The sequence below is a fragment of the Pseudophryne corroboree genome, chromosome 4 (assembly GCF_028390025.1).
Source record: "Pseudophryne corroboree isolate aPseCor3 chromosome 4, aPseCor3.hap2, whole genome shotgun sequence".
In the NCBI taxonomy this organism is placed as follows: Eukaryota; Metazoa; Chordata; class Amphibia; order Anura; family Myobatrachidae; genus Pseudophryne; species Pseudophryne corroboree.
In genome coordinates this window covers 206,435,383-206,458,536 of record NC_086447.1, presented here as the reverse complement: position 1 = coordinate 206,458,536, position 23,154 = coordinate 206,435,383, and the positions used below count along the sequence as shown (strand labels likewise).

Below are 23,154 nucleotides of genomic sequence, written 5' to 3'. Positions count from 1 at the left end.
TGGACTGTCAAAGTCAGAAAAATATCTCTATGCACGCTACCATATTTGCACCTCACACAGGTCCGTGTTGCGCATGCGTACGCTCTCCCGTACGTGCGCATACTCACAGTCGCGGGCACCCGCAGGCGCATGGTATGCGTATTTACGGTAGAGTTTATGCGATCGTAGCGTGCGACTCAATCATTACATATTTTCACTAATAATGTATTTTGTAGATCATGGTCCCTTTGATAGATTCTGAAAGTTTGGTTAATATAGAATGTTTATGAACAGAGGAATCCCTCTTTGTTTGATACGAAGGGTCAGACAGGAGTAATACAGTGGTGTTTAGTATCCATCGGAAGAATATTTAATTAGAAATATTCCGGTGTTGGTTTGAAGCAGATCAATCGCTCGTGCGAATAGTTATGGACATAAGAAGTTTATGAACATTTACTTTATTTGCACTTTATTACCCATGCGGCGGGAAACCCAGTTTCCCTCCCACCTGAGCAGTTGGAAATAGTCACAGCCCACCTGTATGAATCAACCTATGACCTTTTGTTATAATGCGAAGCCGAATTCCTATGTCCAATGAACAATGAGATTGTAGGGACCATTGAATTGTATTGTGTGTGGGGCATAAATAGGCAGGCCGACCGTATCCAGTTCACTCTCTTCAACGGTTCTCATTGCTGATAATCGGGAGCTGGATATCGAGGCGCATGCGATCGTTTCCCTTTGTGCGTAAGTTTTCTCCGTAATCATATTGTCTTACTGTGAGCCATCTCTCTCTCTCTCTACTCTTTCTCTCGTATTTTCCTTTAATTGTATTGTATTGTATTTCCTGTGTAGTTTATCTGGTTAGTTGGTTTATGTTATATTGTAGTGTATGCTTTGTACTGTGATTCTTTTTGCAAGTATAATAGTCATAATACATATAATAGGTTTCGGACCCTAAGCCCAGGTATCTGTGGATTCTTTATAAGGGTTAAGTATTCTCTGAGCGTCGGTGACGCTCAAGCAGCTTTGTAGTTAATCAGGTTACACCAGGTTGCACTTACACTCTGTCTCTACACTAAGGTATACTGTGTATCTCAGCGTTAAAGGTATAGATTTAAAGGTTTAAACGTTGTAAGCGTCTGCATCGCTGGTGATCTCCTCGTGGTCCTGAGCGTCCGCTACGCTATAGCGAATCATTACGATAGTCGGCAGCCAATAGCGTGCCTGCCTGTGATCACTGGGCCGTAAGCGAACGTGACGCTTGAGCGTCTCGACTACGGCTGAGCGATCGCTACGCAACTTGCGTACCCTTACGGTACTTCTTACGTAGATAGCGTACAGTGTTCTTAGACCTCTTAAAGTGATTTATATACGATAAATATTCAGCTTTATCACCATGCCGACAAGGATGGCCGGTTTCTTGTTTTAGTGGGGAAACTTAACAATAAACTATGCACCCTAGCTAACGTCTATGCCCCTAGCCAACGACAGGAACTATTCTTTGCAAAGCTAGATACTCTCCTTACTCGAGTCCGGCAAGGCAACCTCATACTTGCTGGGGACTTTAACTCTGTTTTAAATCCAAAGATAGACCGCTCTCCCTCTCTCCCCGCTGCTTCCCCGTCAGACTCTCTCCGCTCTAGATCCCTCCTCCGTCTCATGCGATCCCAGCTTCTCTATGACTCCTGGAGGATAAAAGACCCCTCTGCACGTGACTACACCTTTTATTCTGCTCCTCATAATTCCTACTCCCGCATTGATATGGTCCTGCTCAGCCATGATCTCGCCTTGAATCTCCGCGCTGCCCATATACACCCATTGATCTGGTCTGATCATGCCCCTATCCAGTGTCGGACTGGAGCATGAAGGGCCCACCGGGGAGATGCAGTGGTAGGGGCCCATGATTAGAGGTGTGGCCAGCCTCCAAAGGGGGTGTGGCCAGCCACCGCAGAGGTTTGGCTATCATTATAGAGTACCTGGTCTGGACTCCTTGATAATTTGTAGAGTAATTAATGCTAGTGCATGCATGATAATGTGCCAGATTAATGACAGCAATGTACTGTAGAGCATACATCATAACCCTGTGCAGTATAAGGTAACATGGATAATATATAATTCAAGTGCACAGTTTAGAACCTGATCCCTAGAGGAGGAGGACCCCCAGGCAGTGGGGCCTACCGGTGGTTTCCCCTGTACCCCTGTGGGCCAGTCCGAGCCTGCCCCTATCTCTTGCGACCTCTTGGGCCTGCTCTCACGCCCACGCCCCATGACATGGCATCTTAACGACTCCCTCCTTCACAACCCGGAGATACGTTCCCATCTTCGGGTCAAGATTTCCGACTATTTTACCCTGAACGATTCCCCTGACATTTCTAGGTCCACTCTCTGGCTGGCACATAAGGCAGTTCTTCGTGGGCACATTATCAGCCTGGCCTCAAAAACCAAAAAACAGTCCCTCACTCAGTTTAACAAACTCTCTATTAAACTCCACACACTCGAGACCCAGCACAAGGCGTCCTCCGACCAGGCTATCTGTTAGGGTCTCCTGCCCTGTGCTGCCACGTCGTCATGGCAACCGGGAGACAAGTGCTAGCGGAGTAACCTGAGCGCAGCTGATACTCCGGTTCGGGTCTTTTGCTGTGCAGTGGTTATAGGCTCTGTGCACGGCAGGGGATCCGGTGCTGGTTTTTGTGCTCACAGTCTGTGAGGTCTGAGTGGGGCGTGGACAGCACCTGCTTTATAAGGCCTTTTCTCAGGGTAAGCAGATGCTGCTGAATCTTTGTTGGTTAGTCAGTTCCTGAAAGTTAACCAGTACTGTGTAGCTTTGTATTTGTTTGTTGCTTACTGCAAATAGGCCTGGGGATTTGGTATTACACTCTGCCAATCCAGACCTAGCAGTAAGACTGGAGTCAGTCGTTTAGCTTGCTGGGGTTCTGTTACTACTCTGTGAACTTAGCAAGTTTGCGGCTGTATTCTAAGACTTGCCTGTCTAATCCTGTCTCACTGTGCTAGGTGTCAGGGGTCAGTTTAGTGACAGTAAGCTGAACCTGTGCACTGCAAGTGAGAATTAGGATTGTGGAGACTCTCCTTGTGTCTATCATTCCATCTCTGACTAAGGAGTTTACTGCCACACCCGTTGGTAACCCTTTAGGGTTTTGCTGTTGCCCTTAGCAACAGCATTTCGGGTTCTCTACGTATTAAAACACAACATCTTGCTTTTCCCATCTGAGCAGTTCTAATACAAGGGAGATACCCAGTTCCTTAGCCTCTGGGCTTCTCTGTTCACTTTGTGTGTATTTTGTTACCCTATCACCTTCTGTGTACGTTATGTCATATTCCCCAGTCTGTCTGTGAGTCCATTTGTTTTGCATAACAGTTCAAACACCAGTACATTCCTGCAGGCACTGGAGTGCATAACAGTTCTGACACCAGTACTTTCCTGCAGGCACTGGTGTGCATAACATATTCAGCAGCCTAATACTCCTGTTGAAATTTTGTGGGAATATGGAGCATACCCCTCAAAATACGTTGCAACAGGTGGTCGATCAGGTGCAGGTCCTGACTCGACAATTTAATGATTTGTCCATTAAAATGCACACCTCCCAGGCTGCTGGCGGAGCTCCCGCAGCAGCAGCACCTGCAGGGGTTAAGGAGCCGAAAGTAAATCTCCCGGATCGTTTTTCTGGAGATCGCTCGCAGTTCTTTTGTTTCAAGGAGAGCTGCAAGCTATACTTCCGGCTTAGGCCTCAGTCTTCTGGGTCGGAGATTCAGCGGGTGGGCATAGTGATTTCCTTGCTACAAGGAGACCCACAGGTCTGGGCATATGGGTTGCAGCCTGACTGTCCATCGCTTAAAAGTGTTGATGCTTTTTTTACGGCACTGGGCATGTTGTATGATGACCCTGACAAGACGGCCTCAGCCGAGGCTCAGATTTCGATCCTTAAGCAAGGGCGAGGGCCAGTTGAGGTTTACTGTACGGAGTTTCGGAGGTTGGCCCATGATACCCAGTGGAATGACCCAGCCCTGAGACACCAGTACCGAAGAGGTCTTTCTAACCAGATAAAGGACCAACTGGTACAATATCCCTTGCCTGATAGCTTGGATCAGCTCATGCAGTTATCCATCCGGGTGGATAGACGGCTGAGAAAGCGTAGGCTTGAAAGGGAGACTGAGATTTCCTTCCTTCCCAAGGGAACCTCAGACTCTGAGGAACTTTCCGAGGAGCCTATGCAGATTGGGGCTACCCGCCTCTCCTCGCGTGAGAAGACGCGGAGGAGACAGCAGGGGTTGTGTTTGTACTGTGGGAATAAAGGTCATGTGGTAGTATCATGCCCAGAAAAACCGGAAAACTTCAGGGCCTGAGGGTGATGGGAAATATCCTGTCAGGCCAGAAGTCAGAATTTCCCAAGAAGACTTTTATCATTCCGGTGACCTTGAAGATCCTCGGTCAAACTGTCAAGACTGAGGCCTTTGTGGACAGTGGGGCCGACGGGGTTTTTATGGACCGCCAATTCGCCCTGAAACACTCTGTTCCCTTCGTACCCTTGGCATCGGAAATTGAGATTTGTGGGTTAAATGGGGAACCATTATCCCAAGGTAAAATTACCTCTTGCACTAGCCAGATTTCTTTGTTTATTGGAGCCACACACTCTGAAAAATTGTCCTTTTATGTGACTGTCTGTACTTTTGCCCCATTGGTGTTGGGGTTACCCTGGTTAAGGGCCCACAATCCTCAATTTGACTGGGTCTCTGGGGAGATTCTTAGTTGGGGCACTGATTGTTTCAGGAGTTGCTTGAGCCTTCCAGTCAGGCTCTCGCAGCTAAGTTTGCCAGGATTGCCAGGGTGTTATGCAGATTTTGCGGACGTGTTCTCCAAAAAAGTGGCAGAGGTACTACCTCCCCATCGCCCCTATGACTGTGCCATTGATTTGTTGCCAAATGCTAAGCTTCCCAAGAGCAGGTTGTACTCCCTGTCACGTCCTGAGACTCAGGCTATGGCAGAGTACATTCAGGAGAACTTGGCTAAGGGATTTATCAGACCTTCACAGTCTCCAGTTGGGTCGGGGTTCTTCTTCGTGGGTAAAAAGGACGGTTCGTTGCGACCCTGCATCGACTTCAGGGAATTGAACCGTATCACGATTAAAAACTCATACCCACTGCCTCTCATTTCGGTCTTGTTTGACCAGCTTCGTACTGCCACCATTTTTTCTAAGATTGACCTACGCGGTGCGTACAATCTAATCCGAATAAGAGAGGGGGATGAATGGAAGACTGCCTTTAATACCCACTCAGGGCATTATGAATATTTGGTGATGCCTTTTGGGCTCTGTAATGCCCCGGCAGTCTTCCAGGATTTCATGAATGATGTGCTCAGGGAATATTTGGATAGATTCTTAGTTGTATACTTAGATGACATCCTAATCTTCTCCCATTCCCTGGAGGAACATCGGAAGCATGTACGCTTAGTCCTCCAGAAACTCAGAGACCACCGGCTTGGGGCGAAGCTGGAGAAGTGCGAATTTGAAGTTCAGCAAATCGCATTTCTAGGATATATTATCTCCCCAGAAGGTTTCCAAATGGAGGGTTCCAAGGTACAGGCAGTCCTGGATTGGGTGCAGCCCACTAGTTTGAAGGCGCTTCAGCGTTTCCTGGGTTTTGCGAATTTTTATAGACGATTTATCGCTGGATTTTCGTCTATAGTGGCGCCCTTGGTGGCACTCACTAAGAAAGGGGCGGATGTTGCTCACTGGTCTTGTCAGGCTAAAGCGGCTTTTGCCCGTCTCAAAAGGGCATTTGTTTCGGCCAAGGTGCTGCGACACCCAGATCCAGAGCGTCCTTTTGTGGTGGAGGTGGATGCCTCTGAGATGGGTATTGGGGCAGTGCTTTCTCAGATGGGAGTGTCTGATAATCGCCTTCATCCCTGTGCTTACTTTTCCCGTAAATTTTCGCCTGCCGAGATGAATTATGACGTGGGTAACCGGGAATTGTTGGCTATTAAGGATGCACTCGAGGAGTGGAGACACTGGCTTGAGGGGGCTAAGTTTGTGGTCTCAATTCTCACTGACCATAAGAATCTGGCATATTTAGAGTCAGCGAAGCGTCTCAATGCCAGGCAGGCACGATGGGCTTTGTTTTTTGCTCGCTTTAATTTTTTGATAACATATCGCCCTGGGTCAAAAAACATCAAGGCTGATGCGCTCTCGCGGAGTTTTGCTCCAATCCAGGAGACCACCGAGGAGCCGTTGCCCATTGTTTCCCCATCATGTATTAAAGTGGGCATTACCCAGGACCTCTTATCATTAGTCCTTAGAGCACAGGAGCAGGCTCCTCCAGACCTTCCGGTAGGTCTTTTGTTTGTGCCTCCTAGGTTAAGACAGCGAGTGTTCCTGGAATTCCATGCCAAGAAGTCGGCAGGTCACCCGGGTATTGCCAGAACTCGGGAGTTGCTATCTAGGGCGGTGTGGTGGCCCTCGGTTGCTAAGGATGTGGATCAGTGGGTTCGGGCATGTGACATCTGTGCCCGAAATAAGACTCCTAGAGGGGTTCCTGTTGGCCCATTACATCCACTCTCTATCCCATCTAAGCCATGGACCCACATTTCAATGGATTTTGTGGTGGACTTGCCCAAATCCTCGGGGATGACAGCCATCTGGGTTGTCGTTGACAGGTTTTCGAAGATGGCGCACTTCGTTCCACTGGTTGGGCTGCCATCGGCCAGACGCCTGTCTGAATTATTTATGCTGCATGTTGTGCGTCTCCACGGGTTGCCACTTGATGTGGTCTCTGACCGCGGATCCCAGTTTGTGGCCAAATTCTGGAGGGCATTTTGTTCCGATCTCCAGATTTCTGTCAGCTTGTCGTCAGGCTACCATCCGCAGTCTAATGGGCAGACTGAAAGGGTGAACCAGTCCTTGGAGCAGTTCCTCAGGTGTTATGTCTCCAAGTGTCAGACTGACTGGGTTGCTCATCTGTCCATGGCGGAGTTTGCCTATAACAACGCGGCTCACTCTGCTACAGGGATCTCTCCCTTCCTTTGTGTGTATGGGCATCATCCTAAGGCCAATTCTTTTGACCCCCTGGACTCCACGCCTGGTGGTTCCTCTGTGGTTTCGGTCCTTAGAGGTATTTGGCGGAAAGTGAAGAAAGCCCTTGTGTCTGTGTCATTAGTGACCAAAAGGGTTTTTGATAAGCGGAAAAGACCCTGCAGCTTCAAATTAGGAGACTTCGTCTGGTTGTCTACCAAGAATTTGAAGTTGAGACAGCCATCTCATAAGTTAGGCCCCCGGTTCATCGGCCCTTATAAGATCACCAGGGTTATCAATCCGGTGGCATTTCAGTTAGATCTGCCCCGTTCTTTGGGTATCAATAAAACATTTCATTGTTCCCTTTTAAAACGGGCGATTAGTAATCCTTCTTCCAGTGGAAGACCTTCCCCTCTTCTGATACGTGGCCAGAGGGAGTTTGTTGTTGAAAGGATTCTTGACTCCAAGGTGGTTCGGGGTCGGCTGTCATTTTTGATGCACTGGAAGGGGTATGGCCCGGAGGAGCGGTCGTGGGTGCGCAGTTGTGATCTTCATGCCCCCAGACTGATACGCTCTTTCTTCTCGCAGTTCCCCGATAAACCCGGTGGTAGGGGTTCTTTGACCCCTCGTCAGAGGGGGGGTACTGCTAGGGTCTCCTGCCCTGTGCTGCCACGTCGTCATGGCAACCGGGAGACAAGTGCTAGCGGAGTAACCTGAGCGCAGCTGATACTCCGGTTCGGGTCTTTTGCTGTGCAGTGGTTATAGGCTCTGTGCACGGCAGGGGATCCGGTGCTGGTTTTTGTGCTCACAGTCTGTGAGGTCTGAGTGGGGCGTGGACAGCACCTGCTTTATAAGGCCTTTTCTCAGGGTAAGCAGATGCTGCTGAATCTTTGTTGGTTAGTCAGTTCCTGAAAGTTAACCAGTACTGTGTAGCTTTGTATTTGTTTGTTGCTTACTGCAAATAGGCCTGGGGATTTGGTATTACACTCTGCCAATCCAGACCTAGCAGTAAGACTGGAGTCAGTCGTTTAGCTTGCTGGGGTTCTGTTACTACTCTGTGAACTTAGCAAGTTTGCGGCTGTATTCTAAGACTTGCCTGTCTAATCCTGTCTCACTGTGCTAGGTGTCAGGGGTCAGTTTAGTGGCAGTAAGCTGAACCTGTGCACTGCAAGTGAGAATTAGGATTGTGGAGACTCTCCTTGTGTCTATCATTCCATCTCTGACTAAGGAGTTTACTGCCACACCCTTTAGGGTTTTGCTGTTGCCCTTAGCAACAGCATTTCGGGTTCTCTACGTATTAAAACACAACATCTTGCTTTTCCCATCTGAGCAGTTCTAATACAAGGGAGATACCCAGTTCCTTAGCCTCTGGGCTTCTCTGTTCACTTTGTGTGTATTTTGTTACCCTATCACCTTCTGTGTACGTTATGTCATATTCCCCAGTCTGTCTGTGAGTCCATTTGTTTTGCATAACAGTTCAAACACCAGTACATTCCTGCAGGCACTGGAGTGCATAACAGTTCTGACACCAGTACTTTCCTGCAGGCACTGGTGTGCATAACACTATCTTGTCTGAACTACGTACTGTCAAAGCAGAACTTGATCTCCTTCTCTCCAGACGGGTGGCTAAACGTCTCAAATGGCTTCGCCAGTCTTTTTACAAGAAGGGAGACAAGGCAGACAAGATCCTAGTGGCATGACTCCGTTCCACGAGAGCCAAAACTAATATTGTCTCTATCAGAGACTCTCTCAATCAGCTAGTTCATGACCCCACCGCCATTAGGGCTGTCTTCCAATCCTACTACGCTGACTTGTACAACCTTCCACCCCCCTCACCTGGTTCTTCCTCTCTGTCCCACTCTGACCTAGTCTCTCACTTTCTTTCAGCTTCTAACTTGCCTAGATTGCCTCAGGACGCCATGGACCATCTTAACAGTGAGATCTCGGTGGAAGAAATTGCCCAGACTATACTCATGCAAAAGATTGGTAAATCCCCAGGCCCGGATGGGTTCACGGCTCTTTACTACAAAAAATTTTCTGATCTTCTCTCCCCCCACCTTCAGGCCCTGTTTAATAGGATTGTCCATGGCGACTCCTTTCCTCCTGAGATGTTGGAGGCTAGAATTGTGGTGATCCCTAAGGAAGGCAAGGACACCCTTAACTGCGCTAGCTACCGACCTATATCTCTCTTGAACCTGGACTTGAAAATCTTCGCTAAAATCCTAGCCAATCGCCTTAACCCGTATCTCCCTTCCCTTGTCCATTACGACCAGGTGGGGTTTATCCCGGGCCGCCAGGCGAGGGATAACACCAGGCGTGCTATTGATCTTATACACATCTCAAACTCCAGGGGATCCCCCGCTATCATGCTCTCCTTAGATGCTGAAAAGGCATTTGACCGGATCTCCTGGAGTTTTCTGAGAGCCGCCCTGGAGGCCTATGGCTTGTCTGGTGGCTTTCTCACTGGTGTCCTGGCACTATACTCCGCCAACTCCACCACAGTCTTAATCAATGGCGTCCCGTCTGCTCCGGTCCGCATATCAAATGGTACACGTCAGGGATGCCCTCTCTCACCGCTAATATTTGCCCTTATTATTGACCCCCTCGCTTCTCAAATTAGAGCTCATCCAAATATACACTGTATACAAGTAGGCCGTATCGATCCTAAAATCTCCCTCTTCGCTGACGATATTCTACTTTCCCTGACCCAGCCCCTTATCTCACTCCCAAATTTATTTTCAGTCCTGCATTCTTATAGCCTTATATCAGGCTACAAGATCAATTATTCCAAGTCCGAGGCTATGCTGCTTCATGTCCCCCACCGAGAGGCTGAATCCCTTCGCGCCAACTTCAATTTTAAATGGCAGCCTACAAAGATCAAATATTTGGGGATTTATTTGACCTCCCGCTACGATTCTCTCTTCCGGGAAAACTTTCCACCCCTCCTCACCAAAACACTCGCTGACCTGACATCCTGGAACAGTCTTTCTCTGACGTCCTAAGTGGATGCTGGGGACTCCGTAAGGACCATGGGGAATAGCGGCTCCGCAGGAGACAGGGCACAAAAGTAAAAGCTTTAGGATCAGGTGGTGTGCACTGGCTCCTCCCCCTATGACCCTCCTCCAAGCCTCAGTTAGGTTTTTGTGCCCGGCCGAGAAGGGTGCAATCTAGGTGGCTCTCCTAAAGAGCTGCTTAGAGTAAAAGTTTTATTAGGTTTTTTATTTTCAGTGAGTCCTGCTGGCAACAGGCTCACTGCAACGAGGGACTTAGGGGAGAAGAAGTGAACTCACCTGCGTGCAGGATGGATTGGCTTCTTAGGCTACTGGACACTAGCTCCAGAGGGACGATCACAGGTACAGCCTGGATGGGTCACCGGAGCCGCGCCGCCGACCCCCTTGCAGATGCTGAAGAGAGAAGAGGTCCAGAAATCGGCGGCTGAAGACTTCCCAGTCTTCTTAAGGTAGCGCACAGCACTGCAGCTGTGCGCCATTGCTCTCAGCACACTTCACACCAACGGTCACTGAGGGTGCAGGGCGCTGGGGGGGGCGCCCTGGGCAGCAATGAAAGTACCTATGCTGGCTAAATATACATCACATATAGCCTCTGGGGCTATATGGATGTATTTAACCCCTGCCAGGTTGTCAGAAAAACGGGAGAAGAAGCCCGCCGAAAAGGGGGCGGGGCCTATTCTCCTCAGCACACAGCGCCATTTTCCCTCACAGAACTGCTGGTGGGAAGGCTCCCAGGCTCTCCCCTGCACTGCACTACAGAAACAGGGTTAAAACAGAGAGGGGGGGCATTTTTGTGGCGATATTATTACATATTAAGATGCTATAAGGGAAAACACTTATATAAGGTTGTCCCTGTAAAATTATAGCGTTTTGGTGTGTGCTGGCAAACTCTCCCTCTGTCTCCCCAAAGGGCTAGTGGGGTCCTGTCCTCTATCAGAGCATTCCCTGTGTGTGTGCTGTGTGTCGGTACGTGTGTGTCGACATGTATGAGGACGATGTTGGTGAGGAGGCGGAGCAATTGCCTGTAATGGTGATGTCACTCTCTAGGGAGTCGACACCGGAATGGATGGCTTATTTAGGGAATTACGTGATAATGTCAACACGCTGCAAGGTCGGTTGACGACATGAGACGGCCGGCAAACCAATTAGTACCTGTCCAGGCGTCTCAAACACCGTCAGGGGCTTTAAAACGCCCATTACCTCAGTCGGTCGACACAGACACAGACACGGACACTGACTCCAGTGTCGACGGTGAAGAAACAAACGTATTTTCCATTAGGGCCACACGTTACATGTTAAGGGCAATGAAGGAGGTGTTACATATTTCTGATACTACAAGTACCACAAAAAAGGGTATTATGTGGGGTGTGAAAAAACTACCTGTAGTTTTTCCTTAATCAGATAAATTAAATGAAGTGTGTGATGATGCGTGGGTTTCCCCCGATAGAAAATTATTGGCGTTATACCCTTTTCCGCCAGAAGTTAGGGCGCGTTGGGAAACACCCCCTAGGGTGGATAAGGCGCTCACACGCTTATCAAAACAAGTGGCGTTACCGTCTCCAGATACGGCCGCCCTCAAGGAGCCAGCTAATAGGAGGCTGGAAAATATCCTAAAAAGTATATACACACATACTGGTGTTATACTGCGACCAGCGATCGCCTCAGCCTGGATGTGCAGCGCTGGGGTGGCTTGGTCGGATTTCCTGACTGAAAATATTGATACCCTTGACAGGGACAGTATTTTATTGACTATAGAGCATTTAAAGGATGCATTACTATATATGAGAGATGCACAGAGGGATATTTGCACTCTGGCATCAAGAGTAAATGCGATGTCCATGTCTGCCAGAAGATGTTTATGGACACGACAGTGGTCAGGTGATGCAGATTCCAAACGGCACATGGAAGTATTGCCGTATAAAGAAAAAGACACCGTCTTTCAGCCTCAGTCCTTTCGTCCCCATAAGGGCAAGCGGGCAAAAGGCCAGTCATATCTGCCCAGGGGTAGAGGAAAGGGAAGAAGACTGCAGCAGGCAGCCCCTTCCCAGGAACAGAAGCCCTCCACCGCTTCTGCCAAGTCCTCAGCATGACGCTGGGGCCGTACAAGCGGACTCAAAGGCGGTGGGGGGTCGTCTCAAGAGTTTCAGCGCGCAGTGGGCTCACTCGCAAGTGGACCCCTGGATCCTACAAGTAGTATCCCAGGGGTACAGATTGGAAATTCGAGACGTCTCCCCCTCGCAGGTTCCTGAAGTCTGCTGTACCAACGTCTCCCTCCGACAGGGAGGCAGTATTGGAAACAATTCACAAGCTGTATTCCCAGCAGGTGATAATCAAAGTACCCCTCCTACAACAAGGAAAGGGGTATTATTCCACACTATTTGTGGTACTGAAGCCAGACGGCTCGGTGAGATCTATTCTAAATCTGAAATCTTTGAACACTTACATACAAAGGTTCAAATCAAGATGGAGTCACTCAGAGCAGTGATAGCGAACCAGGAAGATGGGGACTATATGGTGTCCCTGGACATCAAGGATGCTTACCTCCATGTCCCAAATTGCCCTTCTCACCAAGGGTACCTCAGGTTCGTGGTACAGAACTGTCACTATCAGTTTCAGACGCTGCCGTTTGGATTGTCCACGGCACCACGGGTCTTTACCAAGGTAATGGCCGAAATGATGATTCTTCTTCAAAGAAAAGGCGTCTTAATTATCCCTTACTTGGACGATCTCCTGATAAGGGCAAGGTCCAGAGAACAGTTGGAGGTCGGAGTAGCACTATCTCAAGTAGTACTACGACAGCACGGATGGATTCTAAATATTCCAAAATCGCAGCTGATTCCGACGACACGTCTGCTGTTCCTAGGGATGATTCTGGACACAGTCCAGACAAAGGTGTTTCTCCCGGAGGAGAAAGCCAGGGAGTTATCCGAGCTAGTTAGGAACCTCCTAGAACCAGGCCAAGTGTCAGTGCATCAATGCACAAGAGTCCTGGGAAAAATGGTGGCTTCTTACGAAGCGATTCCATTCGGCAGATTTCACGCAAGAATTTTTCAGTGGGATCTGCTGGACGAATGGTCCGGATCGCATCTTCAGATGCATCAGCGGATAATCCTGTCTCCAAGGACAAGGGTGTCTCTTCTGTGGTGGCTGCAGAGTGCTCATCTACTAGAGGGCAGCAGATTCGGCATTCAGGACTGGGTCCTGGTGACCACGGATGCCAGCCTGAGAGGCTGGGGAGCAGTCACACAGGGAAGAAATTTCCAAGGAGTGTGGTCAAGTCTGGAGACTTCTCTCCACATAAATATACTGGAGCTAAGGGCAAGTTACAATGCTCTGAGCCTAGGAAGACCTCTGCTTCAAAGTCAACTGGTGCTGATCCAGTCGGACAACATCACGGCAGTCGCCCACGTAAACAGACAGGGCGGCACAAGAAGCAGGAGGGCAATGGCAGCAAGGATTCTTCGCAGGGCGAAAAATCATGTGATAACACTGTCAGCGGTGTTCATTCCGGGAGTGGACAACTGGGAAGCAGACTTCCTCAGCAGGCACGACCTCCACCCGGGAGAGTGGGGACTTCATCTGGAAGTCTTCCACATGATTGTGAACCGTTGGGAAAGACCAAAGGTGGACATGATGGCGTCCCGTCTGAACAAAAAACTGGACAGGTATTGCGCCAGGTCAAGAGACCCTCAGGCAATAGCTGGGACGCTCTGGTAACACCGTGGGTGTACCAGTCGGTGTATGTGTTCCCTCCTCTGCCTCTCATACCCAAGGTACTGAGAATTATAAGACGGAGAGGAGTAAGAACTATACTCGTGGCTCCGGATTGGCCAAGAAGGACTTGGTACCCGGAACTTCAAGAGATACTAAGAAGGGACTTGCTTCAGCAAGGATCATGTCTGTTCCAAGACTTACCGCGGCTGCGTTTGACGGCATGGCGGTTGAACGCCGGATCCTAAGGGAAAAAGGCATTCCGGAAGAGGTCATCCCTACCCTGGTCAGAGCCAGGAAGGAGGTGACCGCACAATATTATCACCGCATTTGGCGAAAATATGTTGCATGGTGTGAGGCCAGGAAGGCCCCCACGGAGGAATTTCAACTCGGTCGATTCCTGCATTTCCTGCAAACAGGACTGTCTATGGGCCTCAAATTGGGGTCCATTAAGGTTCAAATTTCGGCCCTGTCGATTTTCTTCCAGAAAGAATTGGCTTCAGTTCCTGAAGTCCAGAAGTTTGTCAAGGGAGTACTGCATATACAACCCCCTTTTGTGCCTCCAGTGGCACTGTGGGATCTCAACGTAGTTCTGGGATTCCTCAAATCACATTGGTTTAAACCGCTCAAATCTGTGGATTTGAAATATCTCACATGGAAAGTGACCATGCTGTTGGCCCTGGCCTCGGCCAGGCGAGTGTCAGAATTGGCGGCTTTGTCTCACAAAAGCCCATATCTGATTGTCCATTCGGACAGGGCAGAGCTGCGGACTCGTCCCCAGTTTCTCCCTAAGGTGGTGTCAGCGTTTCACCTGAACCAGCTTATTGTGGTACCTGCGGCTACTAGGGACTTGGAGGACTCCAAGTTGCTAGATGTTGTCAGGGCCCTGAAAATATATGTTTCCAGGACGGCTGGAGTCAGGAAAACTGACTTGCTGTTATCCTGTATGCACCCAACAAACGGGGTGCTCTTGCTTCTAAGCAGACGATTGCTAGTTGGATGTGTAGTACAATTCAGCTTGCACATTCTGTGGCAGGCCTGCCACAGCCAAAATATGTAAATGCCCATTCCACAAGGAAGGTGGGCTCATCTTGGGCGGCTGCCCGAGGGGTCTCGGCTTTACAACTTTGCCGAGCTGCTACTTGGTCAGGGGCAAACACGTTTGCAAAATTCTACAAATTTGATACCCTGGCTGAGGAGGACCTGGAGTTCTCTCATTCGGTGCTGCAGAGTCATCCGCACTCTCCCGCCCGTTTGGGAGCTTTGGTATAATCCCCATGGTCCTTACGGAGTCCCCAGCATCCACTTAGGACGTCAGAGAAAATAAGAATTTACTTACCGATAATTCTATTTCTCGTAGTCCGTAGTGGATGCTGGGCGCCCATCCCAAGTGCGGATTGTCTGCAATACTTGTACATAGTTATTGTTACAAAAATCGGGTTATTATTGTTGTGAGCCATCTTTTCAGAGGCTCCGCTGTTATCATGCTGTTAACTGGGTTCAGATCACAGGTTGTACAGTGTGATTGGTGTGGCTGGTATGAGTCTTACCCGGGATTCAAAATCCTTCCTTATTGTGTACGCTCGTCCGGGCACAGTATCCTAACTGAGGCTTGGAGGAGGGTCATAGGGGGAGGAGCCAGTGCACACCACCTGATCCTAAAGCTTTTACTTTTGTGCCCTGTCTCCTGCGGAGCCGCTATTCCCCATGGTCCTTACGGAGTCCCCAGCATCCACTACGGACTACGAGAAATAGAATTATCGGTAAGTAAATTCTTATTTTTCATTTCTTGGCTGGGCAGGATCATAGCGGTTAAAATGACCATAGCCCCCAAATGGCTTTACCTTTTACAGACCCTCCCTGTGGCAGTCCCGGCATCCTTTCTTCGTACTACCCAGCGAGCCCTCGTGCGTTTTATCTGGAACCACAGACCCCCCCGATTCGCTGCCAGCACCCTGAAACGGCCGACCTCCGCTGGCGGTAGAGGTCTTCCTGATATCAAACTCTATTACCTAGCCTCCCACCTATCCCATATTGTCACCTCTTATGCTCCTCCGGGGTCCGCATCCTGGTTGGATATTGAGGCAGCCCTCGTTAACCTCTCGGACCTGACCCCTTATGGGGTCTGCCCTCTACCTCCCGACCCCCAACCTCCAAACTTCTCCCCACTATTAAATTTAACCTTAAAATTTGGGACTCCCACTGTCTGAAGATGGGTGTTACCACTACCCCCTCGCCCTTGACCCCTATCTGGCAGATCCCTATGTTTCCTCCTGGATTCTCGATTACGAGATTCCGTACATGCATAACGCTGGGCTTCAAATTCCCGACTAATTTTGCCGATCGGGGTCAATGGCTGTCCCTACCTGACCTCCAACAGAAGACCCCTTTGTACTCACTTAATCCCTTTCAATTCCTACAAATCCGCCACTTCCTAGGTTCTCTGCCCTCCTCCGCTTTGCTTCGAGTCCTCACCCCCTTTGAAAGTTTATGTATTAACTCTCACCTCTCCAAAGTCTTAATCTCCCAACTTTACTCCCTTTTACTAGATTCTTCCCTTCCCTCCTCCTGGCCCCACGAACTCGCATGGGAGCGTGATCTTGGGCCTCCTCCAGAGAGCGAAGATTGGGAGGACATGAGACTGGGGATTGCTAAATGCTCTATTGCTACTGCTTTTAAGGAGACGGCCTACAAGATTTACTACCGTTGGTACTACACCCCTGACAGACTTAACAAAATCTTTCCGTCTTCCTCCCCTAGTTGCTGGAGGAACTGCGGATCTAGAGGCACTATGCTACACATATGGTGGACCTGCCCGTCCATCGTTTCCTTTTGGAATCTAGTCCACTCCCTCCTTAACTCGCTTCTGGATTCCCCCGTGCTGAAGGATCCCTGGATCTTTTTGCTGTGTTACCCTCCCCCGATGCTTAATAAATTCTCCCCAAAACTGGCTACACATATTCTAACTGCGGCGAAATCGCTGATAGCTCTTAACTGGAAGAACCCCTCTCCACCCTCTCTCTCGTCTCTTAAAACCAAAATTTGGCATATTGCATCAATGGAGAAGATTACATACTATCTCCACAACCGTTTTTGAGCAGGTTTGGGCCCCCTGGCTCGCTGCTGAACGTAGATCGCAGTCTCCCCCCTCTTGCTCCTAGCTCCTTCCGCAGACCCATGGGCATTGCCTACTGCTCCTCCTCCATCACCTCTCTCCTCTTCGTCTCTTTTCTCTTCCTCTCTCCTCTTCTTTTTCTCATCCTTATCTTTTCTCGTCTCTCCCTTGCCCTCCCTCTCCCTCTTTCTTCTGATCTCACTATTTCCAGGATATGTACTGTGATTGGATTATATCTTGGTTTCCCCTCCCCCCTATCCCCCTCTCCCTCCTTTCCCTCCCTCCCCGAATGTAATACTTGATTACTATTGTTTTATTTTTTGATTACTCTCGCTGTTTATTTTAAAATTGTGGTTTCTGTTGGCCGTTGGGTCTTATGACCACCTGTCCCATTTGTTAATGTAATGTTTGTCTATTCTGTTTAACCACGTAAAATAAAGAATTAAAAAATAAATAAATAAAAATAATATGTAAACAAAATGTGTTAGTATAGAATATGATAAAATAGTGTAAAGTATATTTATTTTAGAACATGATAGAAGAAAACACAGGTGAGGAGAAGTGCAGGGACTTACCAGCCGACTTACAGCTGCGGTAGTCATCATGAAGCTGGTACCCCGAGGCACAGCTACACAGACGTGACGTACTGTTCCTGGTCTCTGTGCAGAAGTGACTGCAGCCTCCATTACTCAAGGAGCAGTTGAAGTGGGTGACTTCTATAAATGAGGATAGTAGGCGATAACGTTTGTGTGATAAGCAATGCAGTAAGAGCATCTTGCATACAACAGGCACATGAGAAGGCTTCTATAAGTGTAAAGCAGTACCCAACAGGTTGTGCATGTGGAAATGTGAAGCAAGCTATTAACTCAAACAAAATTGTGAAAAGTATGCCCCTTTTGTGACCTACCCAAATAATGACTCCAATCCACTGAAAACTCCTTATCAACCAAATACCCAGTTTCCAGTAAAACCATTACTACTTTCCAACAAGCTTGTCTAATTTGGTATACTTTCCTCCAGATTATCACGGTGAAAGGGTGCAGGTGTGAGGCGTTATGTGTGAGGGAAGATGCTGACACAAATCATGTCATCTCTTGCCACCTGTCACCACTCTACAGAGCTGTAACTAGCTTTTTGCGAGTGGTGCCATTGCACATGGGCAAAGACAAGAGGCAGGACCGCCACCCTGCAGCTTAGAGAGTTCTGATAACTGCATGGCATGTCCTTCGTTCCAAGCTTCCTGATCTAAGCACAGTTGTGCCCGGCTATGGCACTGCCGCTCTATACTGCCATTTGCAATACCTGGAAGTATTTATGTGGTTTAGCAATTATTACTTTCATACATGAGTGGGGCGGTACTGCTGTATTAGAGGGCCTGATAGTGCCTGCATGTGTAGCCCCACTGTCACTCTGTACGTTGTGAGGTGCCTGTGTAGATAGTATACTTCTTCTCAAGACGCTTTCCTCTGTCTAGCTCAGGGGTATGGGCACTAATTGTACAAGGGGTCTCTGCACATGAAGATTTAATAACAAAGTCACATGTAGACACAGGGGTTGGTACAGGGACATAATGAATGTGGGGCATCACGCTGAGATATTGGCATAAATTGGGCGCCAGACCATCTCTTCATTTCAAACATTTGAAATGTATTTACACAGTTCTACTTCCACTCCAGCGCTAATGCCAGGCATACACGGGCAGATAAAATGCCTGTCAGGCCGGCAGGCATTTTATCTGCCACTGCCGATATCCGGGACATACACTATGAGATCTCTCACAGTGAATGTCACCTGATATCGGTGCTCCGCCTCTGGGGAAAAGACATTTCCCCATTCCTGCCCACGTGAAGGAACAGGGGAATGTCTGTTGGTCAGCCATGGTAGGGCATACACTGCCCGATGCGGCCGACATTACACTTAGAGTTTATTGCATCAGAGGGACATGCTGGACAATCCAGCATGCCCGACCGATCGATATTTTCAGATTGGTTGATCACATACACGTTGCAGTTATCTGGCCGATCTGCAGATATCATGCGGATCGGCCATATAATTGTAGCATGTATGCCCAGGATTAGGGAGCAGTGTTCATAGCTAGTAATCACTAAGTGACATCCAGACCAACACTCACATTTCCACCATTTGTGAACCATCTTGGTGCTTGTGTTGATGCTCATAGTGATATGTTTTAACTGTTGTTAATGTCGCGCAGCAAACCTCAGACAAGAGCAGCCTTGCCCGCTGCAGCATAATACCGCAAACTGTGGGACACGCAGAGAGGGAGGCAGGGCTATGATAAAGCAACGCAGTGAGATTTCACTAGGAAGAGAGCATAAAAACAGGGCCGTATGAACCCATAGCCGGGCCACTAGGCTTTCAGGTATTTGTGCCCCCTCCGGCACCTCAAGCTTTCACCTCACTACGGCTGATGTTTGGGAAGCAGAGCTTATGCCATCATTTACACTCTCAGTACTCACAAGGAGACAGACACCAGTTTAAATAAAGTCTGCTGACCTCTTTTCTCACAGTGCTATCGTTCTTCCTTTTATATTTTTATATAGTGCTGGTGCGCTATTGGTCCGCTGTCTCCCCCATCACCCATTGTCTCAAAACAAACATCAGCCGGCTACTAGTGCGCCTTGTTACGGCCCAGAGTGCAAAGTGCCTTTATTTAATGGAGCCCTAGGGCACAACTAACAGTGCCTCAGCAAAAACAATTGATGGGCCCCAAGGCCCTGCGGGTTTTTCCTTTACTTTTCTATTTTGAAATAGCGCTAGTGCCCCATTGGCCTGCTGTCCGTCCCTCCCCCCCCTCCATAGTCTCGAAACCAATCCCAGCTGGCTGCTAGTGTGCCTTGTTACGGCCCAGAGTGCAAAGTGCCTTTAACCATTGGAGCCCTAGGCGCTGGTAACAGTGCCTTAGCAAAAATAATTGGTGGGCCCTAGTCCCTGCAGGGCCCCTAGGCTTTAATCTAGCCAACCTGTGGATAATGCGGCCCTGCATCATAAGGGATCCTGAGATTTCATGAGGACTTCCTGAAATTCAGGAGTCTCTCAGACATTCCTGTAGAGTAGGTACTTATATTTGTTCCCCTGTGTAACAGTGTATAGGGCAGATGGTCGACAGTAACCTTGTCCACATTCTTAATGTGAACAACACAATTTTGACATTACAATGTTGAGAGGTCTCATGTTGTCATCTTCAGAATGCTGACATGTTCACAGTGTCAACATTTGAAATGTCGGCAAGTGAAATGTTGACATTCTGAGAATGCTGACGGTTAGGCACCAACAGGAGGGTTGGGATTAGGTTGCTGGGGCTGGATGGTTAGGCTGTGGAATAAAGGTTAAGGTTAGTGATGGGGAGGAGAAGTAGGGATTATGGAAAAATACTCCCTGGAACGCTGCTGAGTCACCTGTCTACATCGAAACTACTGCTCATATGACCACCGGACCATGTAAGTGACTGCTGGGCCACCAAGGACGTTAGGTCAACATTCTATCATGTCAACATGTCATGTGTGTAGACATGATGAATGGATGCTAAGCATGTTGACAGTTTGTCTATGTCAACATGAGAACTGTCGACCTAACATACCATAGCTGTGTGAATGTGATGGCAGCAATTCTAGCTACTCCAGAAATTTACCCTGAGAGCAGAGCTTTCCTTCCCAGCCTTGGTGACAGGCACAGTCAAATTTCCCAATGCCGTCCCTACAGGCACCATTTGTACACGGACTAGAGAGACACTGATCCCCATCTGAAAGACATATAGCACTTCATTACTTATATAGTACATTATCATCTCCACTTACATTGTGTAGACACTTACCGAAATATTTCACCCAAAAGTCAAGCTAGAAATAAAAGAAGACTATTACAATAGGGACATGAAGGTCAGCAACGAGCTACTGCAGAAAATGGTGCAGTTATATTAGTATATCTCTTACAGTGGCCTCGCGAGTCTCAAATATCTCATTTGCCTCCTCAAGGTCACATTTCTCTTCATAGCACTCTCTCTCCAGCGACCCAGGTTTCAACTCCTCAAGGAACTGAGCATTGGACCGTTTTTTTATTTTCAGCACCCGGTTGGCATCCTGACTACTGGTGAAGACTGGAAAGGAGAGGTGGGAGAAGTATAGGCTGGTTAATTCCTGTAATTTCTCTGTAAATTCCATCACATATTACATCTCACCTTCAAGGACTTGTTAAAGGACCCTGATACTATAACACAGGTCAATGTTTTTAGAAGGGAGGCAGGGTTGATAACATGGTGCTAACTTCAGCGACTCATACACAACAGCGGCCTCTGCATACAGTCAGGGGAACACATGCACCACAGGGGTTTCAGGACTTTTCACACATGCGCAGTAGCAAACAACCACTCAATTGCCCAAACATTGGTACTGGCCAGAGGATAGAATCACATACTAGTAGTTCTGTCTGAACAGGACACCAACCAGCATCGGATCATGATCACCCCGCCCCCCAGCCTCCGCTGCCAACAGACTTCTATTGGCTGGCTAACCTTTTGCCCGCCCTATCTATGACACACAGTCTAGGCGCGGGCAGAAGGTTGGGGGATGGGCTGAGTATGATCCAACAATTCTTCAAACTATTATTATTACAATAATTTGTGAACCGTAAATGTGCAAAACCACAATGCAAATTCCCTTTTGTGACATTAAAATTTTAATTTTGCACAAGTGCACATAGTTTTGTAGGTTAGCTCATGTACCGGATTTGCAGGCCAAGATAGCAGCATCTGCAGAGGCACACAGGTTTGCACAATCTGATGGAGCAGTCAGACAGATACAAGCGTTCCTTGCCAAGTGAAGATTGGGAACACCAAAACAGGGCAGTAACAGGTCAATAGGGTGCCCTGTCCTGGCCCTGCCCCTGAATGTGGGATGTCGTGACTTGAGGACACAGGGCTGCCAGGTAGAGAAACTAAGCTCCTGGAGCGTCCTTATGCTCTGGTTGGCATTGTGGTACAGTAGCTTGGCACTAGGGGGAAAATGAGAACCCAGAGAATCCAAATGATGCTCTAGGTCAGCAGTTCACAAACTTTTGTGTGCTGTGACACAGCCACACACGACACAAAATTTTAAAGATAAAAAAATGTATATTAACCTTATTGTATCCAAAGCACTCCCAGAGATTCTTTACATACCAAACACCCCATTTTCCCCTGTTCTCTTACCTTAGGTTGCTTTTCCGCTTCATTTAATCTTAGTCTGTCATCCTGAGTCTGGGAGTACCTGCTTCCAGCTTCTCTCTGTGACAGATGCGATAAGTGGTGGCTGTTGCTCATGGGCTGCAGCGCCGACCTCATATTGCATATATGTAATGTATGTAATATATGTACTGGCTGCTTTAGCCCGGGGATCGTCAGCGCTGTGGATCACAGCCGCTGCTGCACGCAGGACTTGACATTCGGTGTCACTTCTTCTCCCTCAATAAGTCTGGGGGTGGGCTTATACAGGCAGGAGAAGTGAAGCTGAATCCTGGGTGCAGCGGCGGCTGTTACCACAGCGCTACTGAACCCCAGGGTAAGGCAACCAGCACATACATACAATATTATATGCAATGTGTGCTCTGCGCTGCAGCCCATGGGTCACTGGTTGTGATGATCCTAAGACTTATGCACTACTGTGACTGCCTGTATGCTCCCAGCTCCTCTCTAATACTGCAGGACGCCTGGGGCAGATGGGACTTCGTTTTGACAATCCCACACAGTATACAATGAAGAAAAGGATAGGGCTTACAGTCATAAGGTTGACAAGATTTAGGTCGACAGTCATTAGGACGACCACTATTGGTCGACATGAAAAAGGTCGACATGGTCATTTGGTCGACATGGGAAAAAGGTTGACATGAGTTTTTCTATTTTTTTTTAATACTTTTTCATACTTTATGATGCACGTGGACTACGATTGGGAAAGGTAACCTGTGCCGAGCGCAGGGAGGCACCTTGTCCAAAGCGAGGGGACACGGTGCACTAATTAGGGTTTCCCGTCACTGTTCTGTTTTTCAGCCGGATCGCACTTTGTTGGTTCTGCCCTTTTTTTTTTGTCTCCCCACTGTCACTGTGCATGACACACCAGGGACCAATTCGGGACACACTAAAATCTTATTATTATTATTAGCCTTTATTTATGTGGCGCCACAAGGGATCCGCAGCGCCCAATTAGAGTACATACGCAAATAATCAAAACCGGAAAACAGTGACTTACAGTTAAAGACAATATAGGACAATACAGGGTAAATAAACATAGCTACATCAGCAGACGACACTGACATAAGTATCAGG

At 48.3% G+C, this 23,154-nt stretch overlaps 1 protein-coding gene across 3 annotated transcripts in view; it reads right to left on the bottom strand.

Moving 5' to 3' along the window:
* LOC134909208 (vitamin K-dependent protein C-like) overlaps positions 1-23,154 on the bottom strand; it is a 109,120-nt gene that overhangs the window by 59,366 nt on the left and 26,600 nt on the right. Inside the window, exons 3-6 of one of the 3 annotated variants that reach the window (XM_063915855.1) lie at positions 20,792-20,955; positions 20,674-20,698; positions 20,491-20,601; positions 17,429-17,557 (exon numbers count right to left, since the gene is read on the bottom strand). In XM_063915855.1, coding sequence (XP_063771925.1) covers positions 17,429-17,557; positions 20,491-20,601; positions 20,674-20,698; positions 20,792-20,955 — 429 coding nt within the window. Of the gene's footprint in view, positions 1-17,416; positions 17,558-20,490; positions 20,602-20,673; positions 20,699-20,791; positions 20,956-23,154 lie in introns of all 3 variants that reach the window. The other 2 variants (XM_063915854.1, XM_063915856.1) reach the window with 2 other exon arrangements.